The sequence below is a fragment of the Toxorhynchites rutilus genome, chromosome 3, assembly GCF_029784135.1.
Source record: "Toxorhynchites rutilus septentrionalis strain SRP chromosome 3, ASM2978413v1, whole genome shotgun sequence".
Classification (NCBI taxonomy): domain Eukaryota; kingdom Metazoa; phylum Arthropoda; class Insecta; order Diptera; family Culicidae; genus Toxorhynchites; species Toxorhynchites rutilus.
In genome coordinates this window covers 114,119,974-114,137,005 of record NC_073746.1, presented here as the reverse complement: position 1 = coordinate 114,137,005, position 17,032 = coordinate 114,119,974, and the positions used below count along the sequence as shown (strand labels likewise).

At 36.3% G+C, this 17,032-nt stretch overlaps 1 protein-coding gene across 6 annotated transcripts in view; it reads left to right on the top strand.

Annotated features, from left to right (window-relative positions):
• The window catches only part of LOC129775312 (mitogen-activated protein kinase 1), a 244,735-nt gene that overhangs the window by 188,599 nt on the left and 39,104 nt on the right, over window positions 1-17,032 (top strand). For all 6 annotated transcript variants that reach the window (XM_055779914.1, XM_055779913.1, XM_055779911.1 and 3 more), the window contains exon 3: window positions 2,577-2,703. In XM_055779914.1, the coding sequence (XP_055635889.1) occupies window positions 2,577-2,703 (127 nt within the window). The remainder of the gene's footprint in view (window positions 1-2,576; window positions 2,704-17,032) is intronic.

The window sequence follows — 17,032 nt, the reverse complement described above, 5'->3', positions numbered from 1 at the left end:
TTTTCGCATCAAATTTTCTTCAGCGATGAGGCACATTTCGAGCTCGGTGGCTATGTGAACACTCAAAATTTCCGTATTGTTGAGAGGCCATTGCATCCGCCAAAAGTCACTGTTTGGTGCGCATTATGGTCTGGTGGAGTCATCGGGCCGTATTTCTTTGAAAATGGCCGCATGTTAATCGGTTTTTTTTTGCCACAAATTGAAGATATGGATACGGATGACATGTGGTTTCAGCAGGACGGCGCCACGTGCCACACAACACGACCGAGGGCTGCCATACAAATGAAACACAAATTTCTGAATTACTCGAGAACTAATAAGGCGAATGAAACTAAATTTGGCATGTGGAGGCTTTAGGATGCAATAAATGTTTCTATGATGGTTCGATACTCCTCCCCCCTCTCTTACGATGGGCTGTCATACAAATGAAAAACAAATTTCTATATAACTCGAAAACTAATCAAGCAAATGGAAATCAAGCAAATTTGGCATGTGAAGATTTTAGGGGGCACGAAATGTTTATATGGTGAATTATCTCTAAAGAGATAAGAGGAGAGGGGTTTGTCTTTATTCTATCATATTTTCTGTATCAAACATTTATTCCATGTAAAGGAGAAACATGTTTTTTGCAAGTGGTTGAAAAATCTTGAACGAGAATTGTGTCTGAAAATATTCTGATATCACAATGATGAGTTTTGGTAGAAGTACCAGGATTTTTTTTAGTAAAAGGTAAATTCAACTGGGTCGATTAGAAGATCAATCAATGAACAGTTCTGCGATTGGACTCATAAACTTGCGATTAATAAGAAAACCTGAATGTTTGAAGGTATTGATAACAAAAAACAAATTTTGGGCGGGACGAAGTTTGCCGGGTCAGCTAGTGTATAATATAACTCATAGTTATAAGTCATAGCTTTATACTGGTGTGGTATGGTGTTATGATTGTAAAGAAGGGAAATCCAAACTACCTGGTTTCGACACTTGCGAAAATAACCAAAAAAAGTTTATACTTATCGTAGATTATTTACACCTGTGTTTTAAGAGATGAATAGTTATCACTTGACACACGGAGTGCATTTCGTCACTGTAAAAAAAGATGATGTCTCGTGTAAGTGAAGTTTAAGAGAATGTGTAAGCGACAATCGTAAAAAGGTCCTGGTTCTTTTAGAGGACGATAAAGATTATCCAATTGAATTGAATTGTTTATTTATTATAAAAGTGATCGTCCTTTTTTTCGTGCATGGCACTACTGCACTGTTTCCTTCATGAAAAACCTAATGAGTAAAATCAGAGAAGTGCACATTTCTATTGAATTAATCACCCTACCAATATATCAATTATCATTACTCTAAACTCTAATTGGATTTCTAAGAAAAACCTTGCCAATGTGTGTCGACTATAAATCGGTACACAACAACGGAACAAACTGCGCCAAAGCTTTGCTCAAACGTAAAAAGTGGAATTGCTTCGTAAATTTCAAATGGCTATCATAGAAAAGTATAAGTACACACACCGTCATCGTCTTATCTCAGTTTTTTCTCCCTGTGTGAAAAGCACGAATGCAAGGATCGTGTCAGTAGCGCGCGATGCACAGGCGAAGGTTCCACGACGTGGTGGTCTCCAATAGCGCACATTTAGACGACCATCGTATCGTTGAGCGCCGAAGCAAACAGGAATAAGCAAAAAAAAAAGAATCAAATTGCGGATGTGATAACCCGTTTCCGGATAGCTATTTCGCAACGACAGTCGTCATAGCACAATTGCACTGAAAGGCGGCGATAGATGATACTCTAGCTTGACGTTTGGCCCGTAGCAATAATCCTAACGAAAACATCCCCTGAAAATGTGGGCGTCGGTTTTTCTGCATCAACGTCATCGTCGTTCCCAGGGATAGAACGATTTTCGGAATCGATTCCACCTTTTTTTCCTACATTTGAAAACTATCTACGTGCCTATCATTTGTGTACACATACACACACACACACACACACACACACGTTCATAAATCAATTTTGTCTTATTCTGCAAGTGTTGCCCAACTCCCGGAACTGATGGAGCATCGTATAGAGCGAATTGTGATGCTCAAAACGCGTCCCTCCACAAGAGGATTGGCTCAGGGACATCTCGGCGCATCGTTTTGTTTTTCCGGGGCAATCAATCAAATTATTTACGGACACTGAGTCGCACTGTGGTATGGATGTTGAAGGGAATTCGGATGCGGAACCAATTGTGTCTATCTGAAGTGTGATTGTGAATGAGCCATAAAATCGGGATTGGATCCCTGGTTTGAAAGGATATGTGTACTATTTGGTTTTTTTTTTGCTAAGAAATAACACAATTTGAAACGTAATATCATTTTTTGTAAGCTGACATCAACATATCAAACACACTTTCTCCAGTTCTTCCCCAATTTTGCTAGTTTCCAACCGTATACCATAAAAAATATAAATAATAACGTAAAGTTCAATAGAAGTTCTGCTCTCCTGTGGAAAACTTCAGCCCTCTTGTTGATTACCACTGCCGCCGCCGCCGCCGGAATGTTACCCCCGTTTCAACGCTCCCCTTTTTAATTACAGATCTGCAGTGGACACCGTGGCAAAAACAAAAGTGGCCATCAAAAAAATATCCCCCTTCGAGCACCAGACCTACTGTCAGAGAACGCTACGGGAAATCAAAATCCTCACCAGATTCCGACACGAGAACGTAAGTATTATATTCCATTTCTCTTATTTGTGTGCCTGCCACCATTGCTGGTGGGGGGAATACGTGTGCCTTTCGCAGAAACCGAAAACTTTACCTTTTCGCTGTCTACAGCAACATATCAAGGCTCACAATTCGAAATCCAGCCAGATCGAATGAATGAGAGTGTTAGAGCGTCGCGCCAATATGCGAACTCTCGAATACACGAACTCGTGAAAACGCATTATTGTTTGGTGAACTTTTTGATTGAGCACGCAAAAAAAAAACCGTAAAAGTTCAAGAACTAATTTACAAAGAGTTCGGTTCCATATTTGGGGCCAAATCTTTGGAAAAGTAGAATCATATTCAGAGAGGGGGGGACGTCTGTTTTCGGATGAATTATCACAAATTGAGTTGCATCGGAGTTTCTAATCGGCTCATGGAAATGAATGAGCACAAAGTTGTATAATTGAAAGCTTCGATCAGATGCCGAATGCGTGGTGGTGATTGCGGTGATGCGAGATTGCGTCTGGTTACGGGATTATAGTAACTATCCTAAATTAATATTGATTTGTTGTATCTACTTTCTATCTATAATAGACCTCGACTTCATATCAACGTTATAACTATTGAGATAATGTGATGTTTGTTCATTGACCTCATTATTTTTTTTAGTAAATGGGATGGATTTTGGCGTAGAATTTCGTCTTTCGAGAACATATTGGCGGTACAAATTGAAGAATTAATTTGCGTTTATTACTCTGGTATTTCTCGTTGGATTTACGCGATTTGCATTGATTATTGATCCGTCAAATGGAATACATAAATATTGAATCGGCGGAGAACTGGAATAAATAATCTGAAGTCCATTCACCCTATGCAAACAGGAGCGCAACGCGATCAAATTTTTCTCACTCTATTTCTTACTACTTTGTTTTTCTCTCTTCCCCCCCTTCTCTCTCTCTCTCTTCCTCTCTCATCTTTTGTTTCTCTCTCTGTTTTCCTCTGTTTCTCTCTCTCTGTCATTCTCTGTTTCTCTCACTCTGTCTTCCTCTGTTTCTTCTACTTTTTTTCCATCTTCCTCTGTTTCTCTCTCTTCTTTTGTTTCTACTTGTTTTTCTTTGTTTTTCTTCCCCCGTTTCTCTTTCTCTTCCTATGTTTCTCTAACTCTGTCTTCCTTTTTTTCTCACACTCCCTCTTCCTCTGTTTTTTTCTCTCTCTTTCCTTTCCTCTCTTTTTTGTTTTAAAAATTCAAGCTACAAAAGAATAAACTGTCAATTTGTGAATGATCATCAAACATTTCATATGAAACAATTATAGCATACAATACAGTGTGACTTGTTTTTCCTCAGGGACTTCATTATACTATGCATTATCCATTATTTTTATTAACAATAAATCCGACCACCTTTTGTCCTGATGACATCTGCTAGACGTCTTGGAATTGAATGAACAATAGATTCAAGGACAGAATTGTCAATTTTCGATCACTCCTCTTAAGGGGGTAGTACACTATGGAAACGTGAAAAAATTTAAAAAAAATCTCTGGCTTATAATGTTCTCTGGGTTGTCTACTTTACAGTAGTTTTTGTCCCAGGTTTGTCCGATGCTCGGTTCCAAGGTTACAAGCCACTTAGTGGACCTAAGTCTTTGCGTAAGGAGATAATGTACTATGTTTGTCTGTAGTTTGTGTTTATATTAATGATAATATGTACTTCTATGCTTCAAAAAGTGATCTTAGGTAGCTTATTAACACGTTGAGTCCCATGTCGGTCCCTAGGGATTGACGTTCAGCTTTTCGTCGGAAAAAAAGTTGATCACTGGGACTGGTAGTTACAAAATAATCAACTATAAAAAACATTGTTTATCTTCGGATGTTTTACGATATGTGATTTCCTTCTAATCAAAATTGTGACTTTTTCACGTTGTACAAAAACATCTTTGGAAAGCAGGGACCGAAACTAATAGTGTGTAAATGCAGACTGAACGGAAAGTATATCAAGAAAAAATCGGGGCTCAACGTGTGAATAGGCCTCCAGCGTCGCGCTCTAAATCTCTGATATAGTACTACGCCCAAAAACACATAGAACATAGCACCGATTCGAACTATGGTTGGGGAATTCTTTCGGTTACCTTCTCAGGTAGCCCATCGATAACCTCCGACATCGCGATTTGTGAATAAAATAGAGTACTTGGCATGAAAAGTCATAGAATATATCGCCGATTTGATCCATTGTAGAGAAGTTCTTTCGGTTACCTTCTAAGGTAGCTTAATAATAATCTCCGGTGTAGCAATTTCAGAATACAAGAGAGTACTATGCGCGAAAAATCTTTTAATAAGTCGTCGATACGTGATTCGAGTCATTGTAGAGGAGTTCCTTCGGTTACCTTCTCAGGTAGCCCATTCAGAACCTTCAGCGATTACAATAGAGCACTAGGCGCGAACGATCTCATAATATATCGTCGATTCGAGCCATCATAGAGGAGTTCTTTCCATAACCTTTTTAGGTAACCTATTATAAATAATCTCCGGCGTCAGGGTCCGTGTTAACATAATCACATCACTTACCGCAGCGAATCCTGATTATTACCTCTCCCCACTAACACCTATCCCGTCCATGATAATCGCTAGGGAACCACGCTATAGAGGCGACCCTTCTGGCCTTCGGGTGGCGAATATTATACTAACATTCCTTCCTTTCCTCTGGTGACTGTAAGGACGTGGCCGGCGTCGTTATTGACCATGATTTGCTAGTTTCAAGCGTCATTCTGTGTGTTCTTCGTGCAATTTGGTTGGTTCAGGTCAATCACGGAGAGCAACTACGAATTGTACAGTCTACCCAAGCTCAAGCTCAAAATTTGGTTGTAAAACAACTTGATTGCGCTTGACAAATGCTTGACTGTTTTTTACAGTGACAGTTTATACATTCTGTCAAATATATACCGAGAATTTGTTATTTTAAAATCTTTCCGCTGAACATTTTTTTATTTTTTTTAATGTTGTTTCTATCGTCAGTGGTCTTTATGTCAATTGTCAGTGCGATCTGTCACTTAGTTTGTTCACAGCGTCATTAAGAATAAGTTGACAGTTTTTTTGCTTATGGATAATTCGGTTGGTCAAAGATATTGTGTGAAATTTTGTGTTGCAATTAAGACTTCTCTTGCCGAAATGTTGCAGAACACATTTAGGGCCTCAATTAACAGTATGGCTGAATAGTTTATAATGTAACACAGTAAAACAATTTTTTTTGCAAAATTCAATTTTTTTATTCAACATAATTGCCTTCGAGGGCGATACAGCGATTATAGCGATCTTCCAACTTCCAATCGATATCATTTTTATAGTACACTTTCGGGTTTTTTCCAAAAAAAAAGGCCTCAGTTCCGGTAAATAACTTCATCATCGGTCTTAAATTTCTTGTCAGCCAGCATTCTCTTCAGGTCTGCGAACAGAAAATAGTCGCTGGGGGCCAGAATACGGTGAATTCAGAAGCAATTCGAAGCCCAATTCATGCAATTTTGCCATCGTTTTCATTGATTTTTGATTTCTCCATTTTTTTCACAATAACAAAAGTTGCTTCACTCTCAATGCTGTAACTCACGAACCAATCGTCCGATTGCTGTCAAATTTTTACACGTATCCATTGAAAGATTGAAATGGATTGGTTCGGAAGAACTTGAGATATCGTGTATGCCAGCTTGAGAAAACTTGTTTCGAGAGAAAGGTGTTTGAAGTTTTGTGTTAAGGCTGTACTAGATTGGATACCACATAAATAAAATGGCTATAACTCGGTAAATGATGGAATTTTCGAAAAGTCATTTCTAGGATGAATTCTAAAACTTTAGAAAGATGAAGAAACAACTCGTTTTTTTTAATTTTAAAAGGTGGTATTCGAGATCCCTGTGTCCCTATTGTGCAATTTAAATTTTAGTAAGTTTAATTAACAGTGCATTGAGAAATTTAGTGTAGCCTATTCATGTTCAAATAATTCTTACGAATATTACAAGCTAATCTGACATGAATTCTTTATGTTTATAATATAGAAATCACTAATTTCAAACAATATTTTATAAAAGAAAGACCTAATTCGAATTGGTCACATGGTAATATCATATTTGAAAAAAATCAAAACAATAAACGGAATCTGAGGATCGTTATTGTCAGAATAATATGACTGGAGATAATCTCCTCTGCACCATTATTATTGCCTCGAAGCAGCAATATTTCGAACGTGCTTCTACTCCATCAACCAACATATGGGTTGAACATCATGAGCTATGCTTTGTGTGGGATTCAAGAGTCATAATACATTGGCACTGTTCGGTTTTTATATTCGCTAATAATGCTGTTATCATTCAAGTCTACAAGAGAACACATTACAACAATCCCACATGAATGAATCATCGGAATGAACGGCGAACTCGTCGTTATAGGAAATTGATCCGGCAGTTAGCTGGTGATTTTATTGCTTCTCGCACTCGGACCCTTCGGATGCCCCGAACCACATCCTAGACTATCTTTCAAATTGTTGAATAAAACATCAAGAAGCTACCACACCAGAAAGGCTGTCAAATATTTATTCAATCATCTCGATTGCTCACACTTTGGCGGCCCCCGTCTCCGGAGCTTTACATTATTATTCAATCAGAAAAAGTTAATCTTCTGCAAATTCCTTCGCTCATGCCTCCCACTCCACCGGCGCAGGACCACACCCACCCTGGTGGGTATGGTAGGATTCAAAATTTCCTTCCATCAACTTGTTGGTATCTCATTGCTTGCTCCAGTTCATTGATTTCGCTTCAATCATGCTGCCAGTCGTCAGTGAATCCGCATTCGAACGAAGGAAAAAAATGGTTTGCCGCATTATGTGCGTCAACTCGTTTGTGAATGCTAGACGCCGGCGATAGAGCCCACTAAGTGTAAGGAAAATCGAAATTTATTCCTGTCATTTAACCAAATGTCCCTCTGTCTCGGAGATGATGCCCGGAGAAATAACATAATCCTAGAAAATCGATTTTTTGGCAGCCTGCACTAACGGATGGATGCGTACAATTTATTGACAGAGAAGAAATACATAGATTGTGTCTGGAATGGGCCGCTCTGACTGATGGAAGTGAATTAAATTGATTCTTTCGCACTCGCTTGCGTCCAGAAAAATGCCATTCTGTCAGTCTGCGGCTTTTGCCTGTCCATCAGCCACTTTCCGCTTTGAGTGACATGTCCAATTTTTGTTGGGGTGTTGGCGATACACGCACACCACACACTTCGGAAAATTGCGTTGTCGAATCTGATGGTGAAACTGAACGGGATAGGGATTTGAATCCCCAAGCGTTGGATGCAAAGTTCAACGCTAGCACGATTGAACTCTCCGGGAACAGTTTAGCTTCGTCTAGCTTTCAAAGCGCTGTATGAATTCTGTATCATCCAATCGTTGGTCAATATATCGCACTCCATTCTTGGACTATCTCAATAGGAATAGAACGAGTTTCGAATTACCACAAATAATGAGCTGTTAAAAATTTTGGCCGACAATCGACCTTCTTCAAAACTTTGAGTGCTTTGAGGCACCCCTAAATCTCGTCCGATTGAGCTGAAATATTGCACTTTTTTTTTTGGGAAATTGGTCGGTTCTTTAAATTCGATGATTTTTTTTCCATACATTCATATCCACAAGTCCCAGAGGTTTTCGGCCAAAAATTTGTTTCGAGATAACATCAGATCTCGACGTTTTATTCAATTTGAAGACATTTGGCATCAAAACATTTTTTTTAAAAACCTGATTTAAAGTACTCTCTCCCTTGGTAAATTTTCGAGGGACAAAAAATCAAAACTTTGAGTGCTTTGAGGCACCCCTAAATCTCATCCGATTGAACTGAAATATTGCACAGCTAGTTCTTGCTTGGGAAATTGGTCGATTCTTTTTTTTTTTTTTTTTTCCATACATTCATTGCCACTCAGACCAAGTCCGTGAGGTTTTCGGTCAAAATTTTCTTCGAGATAACACCCGATCTCGACGTTTTATGCAATTTGAAGACATTTGGCGTCAAATTTTTTTTTTCAAAAAACCCCGATTTCATGTACTCAATCCCTTGGAAAATTTTCGAGGGTCAAAAAATCAAAACTTTGAGGGTTTTGAGGCACCCCTAAATCATGTCCGATTGTGCTGAAATTTAGCACACGTCATTTATTTGGCATCAAATTGTTTTTTCTCAAATTTTTCGGTATTCCAGTCAATAATACATAAATGTAGGTAATTAGTAGACCATTTTGCCATTTCGGAATTGTTGATTCATTTTTCAAGAAAAACAAAAAATTACTTTTGTTTCTAAATGGGTACTTTTAGGGTTTGACATAAAAAATATACTTCATGATTTGTTTTAAAACATAATAAAAACAAATAATTAAAAGTCAATATATGACCCGGAAGTGTTGAGGGTCCAGCTAGTCTCAAGCCTTCTTCAACGCAGCAAAATAGTTTTACTTGTTCGTCAGTTTTGTCCACCTTGCTGTCCAAAATCGCTCATGAATTCTCGATAGGATTTAAGTCGGGGGTGGCCACATCATTGGTTTCATCCGGGTAGATCGGAAAAATGCTGTTGTTTTCTTTGCAATATGCTTCGGGTTCTTATCCTGTTGGAAGATGAAGTTACCCTCTAGCCCCATTTTCAGCATGAATTCTTCCTGGTTCTCACACAAAAAGTTGATGAAACCATCGACAGTCATGACCTGCGCTAAGTTTTCCACCCCATGATGGATTTTGATTATTTTTTTACGTCAAACGATTTCGACACTCAAAAAAAAAATTATGACAATGATGCAAAAAATATATATCATTCATCGAAAGCATGTGACACACATGAAAATATTCACTTCATTTTATTTGATTATTCAAAACATAGTACTGAGCTTTACTTACTCGTATAAGATTTTTTCCCCACTTGCAAATCTAACTCGGTAGGTATTTTAAACATATCCGAATAGAGTTTTCTAAGTGAAATTACAACCTTCAGTATCGTGTCCTTTGTCCCCCGCTGATTCTTTGAATATATCCGAAAAGTGTTCTCTAAGTGGAATCACATCCTTTAGTGCTGTGTCCTTTGTCCGGCGCATCTCCGAATATTGACGTTTGGCGTCATTCGGGGGTAAAAATTGAAAAACTAAAATCGATCGCACTGTGGAACCTGTACAATTTCAAATGCTTCAGTCATTTCATGATGGATTTATGAGATTTTCAAACATGCAAAACCAACATGAAACAGAGAGCCTAACGTAATCCTACGTCAACAATGCGGTCGTGTTTCGGACACAACCCTCCTATGACTTTTTTTTGTCATACCCTAAAGGACCCATTTAGGAACGAGAGTCATTTTCTGTTTTTCTAAAAATTAAATCAACGATACTGAAATAGGAAAATGGTCTACTAAAGTTTGAAAAAACTTTTGATATTGGAACACTTTGATTGCAAATGGGGTTAGATTTTTTTGTGACCATCACTGTATATTAGAGTGCCAATGAAAATGGCAATCTCGAATTTTCAAAGCGAACTTGATTAAAAATTTAGATTCTCACGAAAAACTACCCTATGCAAAATATCAGCTCAACCGAACTGCATTTACTAGTGACGCATAGTCGTCAAAGTTTGAGTTTTTTGAAAAACGAAAAATCACCCAAGGTGTGAGTAAAGGAAATCGGGGTTTTCGAAATTTTTTTTTATGCCAAATGTCTTCAAATTTTATGAATCGTCGAGAAAAAAAAATTTTTGGCCGACAATCGACCTTCTCTCGAATCGGCATCTCGGCATCTCGAAAAATTTTTTTGTCAAAAATCGACACTCTGGGACTTCATCGATTTTACGGAACACGAGTCAAAACGTATGGTTTAGAGTGCCAATGAAAATCGTCATGTCGAATTTTCATACAAGACTTCCTGCGAAATGTTGATTTGCAGATTTACTGTTATCTCGAAATAATTTTTTTCGTCAGAAATCGATTTTTCTCAGACGAGAAATCGACTAAGTGCCAAAAAGTTAAAAAGTCAATTTTTGACCAAAAAAAATTATTCGATATAACAGTAAATCTCGACGTTTTATGCAATTCTAAGACATTTGGCATCAAAAACTTTTTTTTTAAACCCCGATTTGAAACCCAAAAAAATCAAACTTTGACGACTGTGCGACACTAGTAAATGAAGTCCGATTGAGCGGATATTTTGCATAGGGCAGTTTTTCGTGGGAATCAACATTTTTGATCAAGTTCGTTCAAGTTCGATGGTCACTTTTTTCCCATACACCCATTGGCACTCTACTGTGTCTATACAGCCATACCATGTCAAACCGATATAGCGGATCTCAGATTTTCGTGAAAAGTGATAATTTTGTCCTTTATCGCAAAACATTATTTGTATTTTTTTTATTTTCTCGATAGGTGGCCATCCAAAAATGACTTTTTTCAAAAATTCATAACTTTTGAACTACTCCACCGATTCTAATGATCGATATATAAAATCAAAGGCAATAAGCTAGTCTTCTTGGCAAAAATATTGCACTCGAAAAAAAATGGATTTTGTTTTCATAATTATTGATTGTGTTTGTTTTTTATTGTTCTCATTGTCTCGGGACCAAGGACGCTATATTTTTTATATTGTACCTTGAAAGCTGAGGTTTTTTTTACATAACATATCAAAAAATCAGAGAGGTTTTTTTCGTTTTGAAGTTATGATTTTTTAAGTTAACCGATTTTCCCCCTTTTTCCAGAAATGAAAAATTTATAACTTTTGAAATACTTGACCGATTCAGATGATTGATATATCAAATTGAAGCCAACAAGATAATCTTCATTGAAAAAATATTACACTTGCAAAAAAATGTATTTTGTTTTCATAGTTATTGATTGTATTTGTTTTTTTTTTTAGTTTACATGGTGTCGGGACCAAGGGCGTTATATATTTTTTATATTTTTTCTTGAAAGCTAAGGTTTTTTTTTACATAACATATCCAAAAATCAGATAGGCATTTTTTTTCGTTTTTGAGTTATGATTTTGCAAAGTTTCGATGTCTTGGTTGCAATAGCTTCATAAACAGAAAATAGGAACATGAGAGATTTTTTTTTTGCAAGTGTATTATTTTAGCAAGAATAGCTCATTGGTTCCAATTTGATATGTCGATCATCTGAATCGGTTCAGTTCAGCTCAAAAGTTATAAATTTTAGAATGAAGGCATTTTTCAATAAAAGGAGAAAATTCTATTTTTGGTATCATCGTTTAACTTTGAAAAATCATAACTCTGATTTCTCTCTGATTTTTTGATATGTTATGTAAGGAATCCTCAGCTTCCAAGAAAAAAATATAAAAAAATATAACGCCCTTGGGCCCGAAATCATGAAAACTATGAAAACCAAATACAATCAATAATTTTGAAAACAAAACCCATTTTTTTGCAAGTGTAATATTTTTCCAATGCAGATTGTTTCATTGCCTTTAATTTGATATGTCGGTCATCGGTGTAATTTTTCGAAAGTTAGAATTTTTGAAAAAAGGCATTCTTGGAAAAAAGGAGAAAAATTATTTTTTGGACTACCCTAAAATGAAAATGGTCACCCCAATAAAAATGAATAAAAAAATACGAGTGTAATGTTTTACGATATAGAACGAAATTACCACTTTTCACGATCTGAGAACTACTATATCAGTTTGGTATGGAATGGCTATATATTTAGTCGCCAGCAGTGTATGGCTCTGTGTACGTGCTGTGTTGAACGCTTGTTTGGTGCTGGTTGGTTTGTGTTTCAAATCAGCTATTCCATGTCAAACCGATAACGTGCTTCTCAGCTATTCGTGAAAATTGATAGTCCCAACTCCATTTTAGGGTGGTCCGAAAAATCGACTTTCCTTTTTTCAAAAATGACTTTTTTCAAAAATTCATATCTTTTGAACTACTGAACCGATTGAGATGATCGACATATCAAATTAAAACCAATTAGTCTAGTCTAGTCTGTTTTTTTTAGATGAAAAATGATTTTTCGGATCAGCTGATTGGCATTGGCAACATTTATCGCAAAACATTTTTTTTATTAGGGTGACCATTTTCATTTTAGGGTAGTCTAAAAAATCGATTTGTCGGTCCACCTTAAAACGGAAATGGGCCCCCTAATAGAAAAATAAAAAAAATAAGAGTCTAATATTTTGCGGTGAGAACCAAACTACCATTTTTCACGAAAATCTGAGAAACACTCTCGGTTCAGCATGGAATGGCTAATATACGATTACTAGAGAGATCTATTGATTCCATCTATTGAGGCAATACTAAATAACATGTAACACGATACTTGATTTTTGCAAATATAGCCATTGTTGTTGCCTTCATGAAGTGTCAATTTTTTTGTAAACAAATTTCGCTGACAAAAAAGTTTTTTAAAAAATTAAAATTCTTTTTTCTCAAAAACGTATTTTTTAAAAATTCCCAAAAATATATTTTTGAATAGCCCTTAAAATTTCCAACAAGTCGTCCATACATCAGAAGATGCGCATTTTTACAGGGAAAAAGTTTTTCGAACAACAACTTTTTCATGTTTTCTTTTAAGGTCTTTTTAAAATATGAACTTTTGTCGTTTAAGTTTAAGGTCTTTTTAAAATATGTTTAAGTTTAAGGTCTTTTTAAAATATGAACTTTTCTCGAAGACATCGACATTGTATCTGTTATAGTTTTTGGAATATAAGTCATTTTTGTATGAAGACTCCTGAAAAAAATAATGTTTTGCTCATAACATTTTTGTGTGTAAATTCTCACGTTTGACATGTTCTTGACATGTTTCTAAATAGAGAAAAGTTAGCAAATCATGCAAATTGCGATAATTTATACATAAAAATGTAACGGATAGAACATTAATAGCACTTTTTCAAAAAAAAAAACATGAAAAAGTTGTTGTTCGAAAAACTTTTTCCATGTAAATGTATCCATCGTTCGATGTATTCGAAAAAAAAGTTGAAAAAACTCAAAATTTAACCTACAAAAAAATCTATCAGACCTACAAAATTTTAGTCAAAGAATGGAACTTAGAATAGAATGGAATAAATAATTCTTAAAATTTCCAACAAGTTTTCCATACATCGGACGATGGGCACATTTACATGGAATAAGTTTTTCGAACAACAACCTTTTCATCTTTTTCTTTGAAATAATACTATTAATGTTCAATACTTTACATTTTTATGTATAAATTATCGCATTTTAAAGGCTCTGCTAACTTTTTTTCTATTTAGAAACATGTCAAGAACATGTCAAACGTGAGAATTTACACACAAAAATGTTACGAGCAAAACATTATTTTTTTCAGGAGTCTTCATACAAAAATGACTTATATTCCAAAAACTACAACAGATAGAAAGTTGATGTCTTCGACAAAAGTTTATATTTTTACAAGATCTAAAACTCTGTCGAATACATTATACCGCTATCTTGACTTTAAACAAAATTAGAATGAGTTGTATTTTTCCAAAGAAAATATGAAAAAGTTGTTGTTCGAAAAACTTTTTCCCTGTAAAAGTGCAAATCTTCCGATGTATGGATGACTTGTTGGAAATTGTAAGAGCTATTCATTTATATATTTTTGGGAATTTGAAAAAAAAATACGTTTTTGAGAAAAATGAATTTGAATTTTTTAAATCACTTTTCTGTCAGCGAAATTTTTTTCCAAAAAATTTTTGGTATTTTTTTTGCAAAAATTCAAATTATTTCCTACATTCAATCCTTTCACAAGTATTTTGTAGGTATCATAGTTTTTAAGTTATAATTTTTGTAAAAAATTAAGAAAAAAAAATTGGCTTTTTCCAAAAAGTAGAATTATACTACTTTTTGGAAAAAGCGAATTTTTTTTTTCGAATATTTCAAGTATGCAAAGTTGCTTGAATGACCCATTTGTTTACACCCACAACGTTTCACTGCTATCTGAGATGGTGCTGCCAATTCCTAAGACGAGTTGGCATGAAATTCGTCATATGTTACATTTGAAAATAGTATGTTAACAACGGAAAAATATGCCTTCCAATTTTTTTGAAATATTTCAGAGCATTTCGATGTTTTTTTTATAGGATTAGATATCAGATTAGAAATAGAGTTTCTATGATGAACATCAAAATCACCAGAAGTGTCGGAAGAATCCACATAGGAACTTGTCGCTCATAATTATGTCGACAACTACCATGCGGAGGTTGCAATTCAGTGCAACAAAAAATGGGGTGGAATCGTGTGTGTTTTGTGGGCTTGATGAACAAGGAGCATTCAATTGTCTACCTTTTTGATGTGGAAAAAAATCGATCTAACCCGGACCCCCCCCAACGGTTCATACTGTCCACTATTCCATGTGGGCGTGGGTCAGGTATGTGTATCCTTTGAACAAAACGCGTTTCATTGCCAAGATAAGGATCTCGTTTCGAAGTCATATGTTATGACGAGTTGGAATTTTGTTATTTTTTTCTTTATATTTTGCTGAAACAAAAAAAAAAATCGATTACAGTATCAGCAAATGTGGTTCGCGAGAATTTATTTCATTGACATTGATTTTCTTCAACAAACACCGCCTATACAGCCACAAATGAACTTGTGTCGTCCACACCCAAAGTTGTCGGCTTCGATATTTATTTGTTCGTCGCTATGTAAGCTTCAAAACAGATGACAACTCAATTCATAAATTCAACTTTTCTCATTTCCACGAACTATTCCAATGTAAACAGAACATTTGCAGTTCAGCATGAACGGCAGCAGGAGATGAACATTATTTAAACTCCAAATGCGAACCTGCCTCCCGTTCCATGTGCTTTTCTTCTTCTGATAGATTGGATCATCCATTTGTGGTGGTGGATGTTCTGTGCTTCGATGCGAGAAACCGTCCGATTCGATTCTTCTTCGTCAATCACTCAGCGGTGGACACTTATTGGTGAAAGACGTGGTCAAATGTACATAGAGGAGGAACTCGGTTCTTTTTCTGGACACGAATTGAAACATTCAATTTGTTTGGTTTTTTTTGCCAAGGAAAATAGACGATCTTCATTTGCTGCAGATTGTGGAAAACGAATTGGGGTTATGTGCAATGGAAATGCTCATTTTCTCTTCTTTTTTGCAGTCTTATTGACGCAGAAAAACTTGGATGAACGCGCGATTCTTTGCTCATTTCACTTCACTTCGTATTTGCGATCCGTCCTTACTCAGTTCTGAAAACGGCGCAAAAAGGATTCAATAATGAAAAAAAACCATGTTTAATAATGAAACCAAAAAAAGGGGAAAACTATTTCATCGCTATAACATACTGCTACCACAGCTGTCAACGACTTGTTTGACGTTTCCTTCCCCCCAACTTCATCAGAGTCTCGGTAACTCGTTCGTTTTCTGTACAGCCTCATTACAAAATGAGGGAAAACTTAAATCATCACGTGAAAAATTACTCAAATAAACACTTAATCAACAATTCGTTCTAATCAGCACTTGTAGAATAGCGAATCATTCTCGTTAGCGCTTATCCATCGTGAATAGCTGATTTCCAATTAGACTAATGGATGTCGAGATCATTTCCCGGTTTTGCTCCAGCTGCTGCCATCACCACCCTGTTTGAAGCACCCGGAGAGCATGATGGATTATATGGCTGTACATAAAATTAACATGCAAAACTCATACACTTTTGAAGAGTGTTTATCTGCGTGTAGACATTTATGGCTTAATCATCTGTTGTCGGGGCGTAAATTGTGAGCTTATGACAAAGAACGAACCTTCTGACATTTGTTTTGGAATTGAACGGAAAAAAAATTGAAATGTTTCGAAATCTTAGAATTATTCTGTATTGAACTGAGTCGATCGGGTAAGGGAAGTTGAATTCATTTCTGCAATCAGCAATGATCCACAAATAGAAGCACCCGAAAAAATGGAAATTCAGAAACCCAGAACAGAATGACAACATCCGTATATTATTTGATACCACTTTGCAAAAGCTTCAGGATACCGCATTTCGCCACCCAATTTGATACCGTCGTGCCTGACAATGAAATGGCAAATGTCTTCACTCTCAGGAAAAGCGAGTATTCCAGCCACAGGCGGCTCCCAAGTCACTCGAGCGAAGTATGAATTAGAAATTTTACTTGCTCGCAAGTGTGGGTGGGGGGGATGAGCGTGGAAAGAGGAAATAAGGAAGAATGAGGGCAACATCCAATTTTCATCATATGAACACACGAGTTCAGTTCATCTTGGGAAAAGCATCTCGCCAATTTTATCCGGCGCTGCTACACACTTCCAGGCTTTCTTGGGTAGCTTACACTTTGCAATGTTCAATATTTGGTAGGAGTGGGTGAGGAAGTGAGGAAACAGGACGT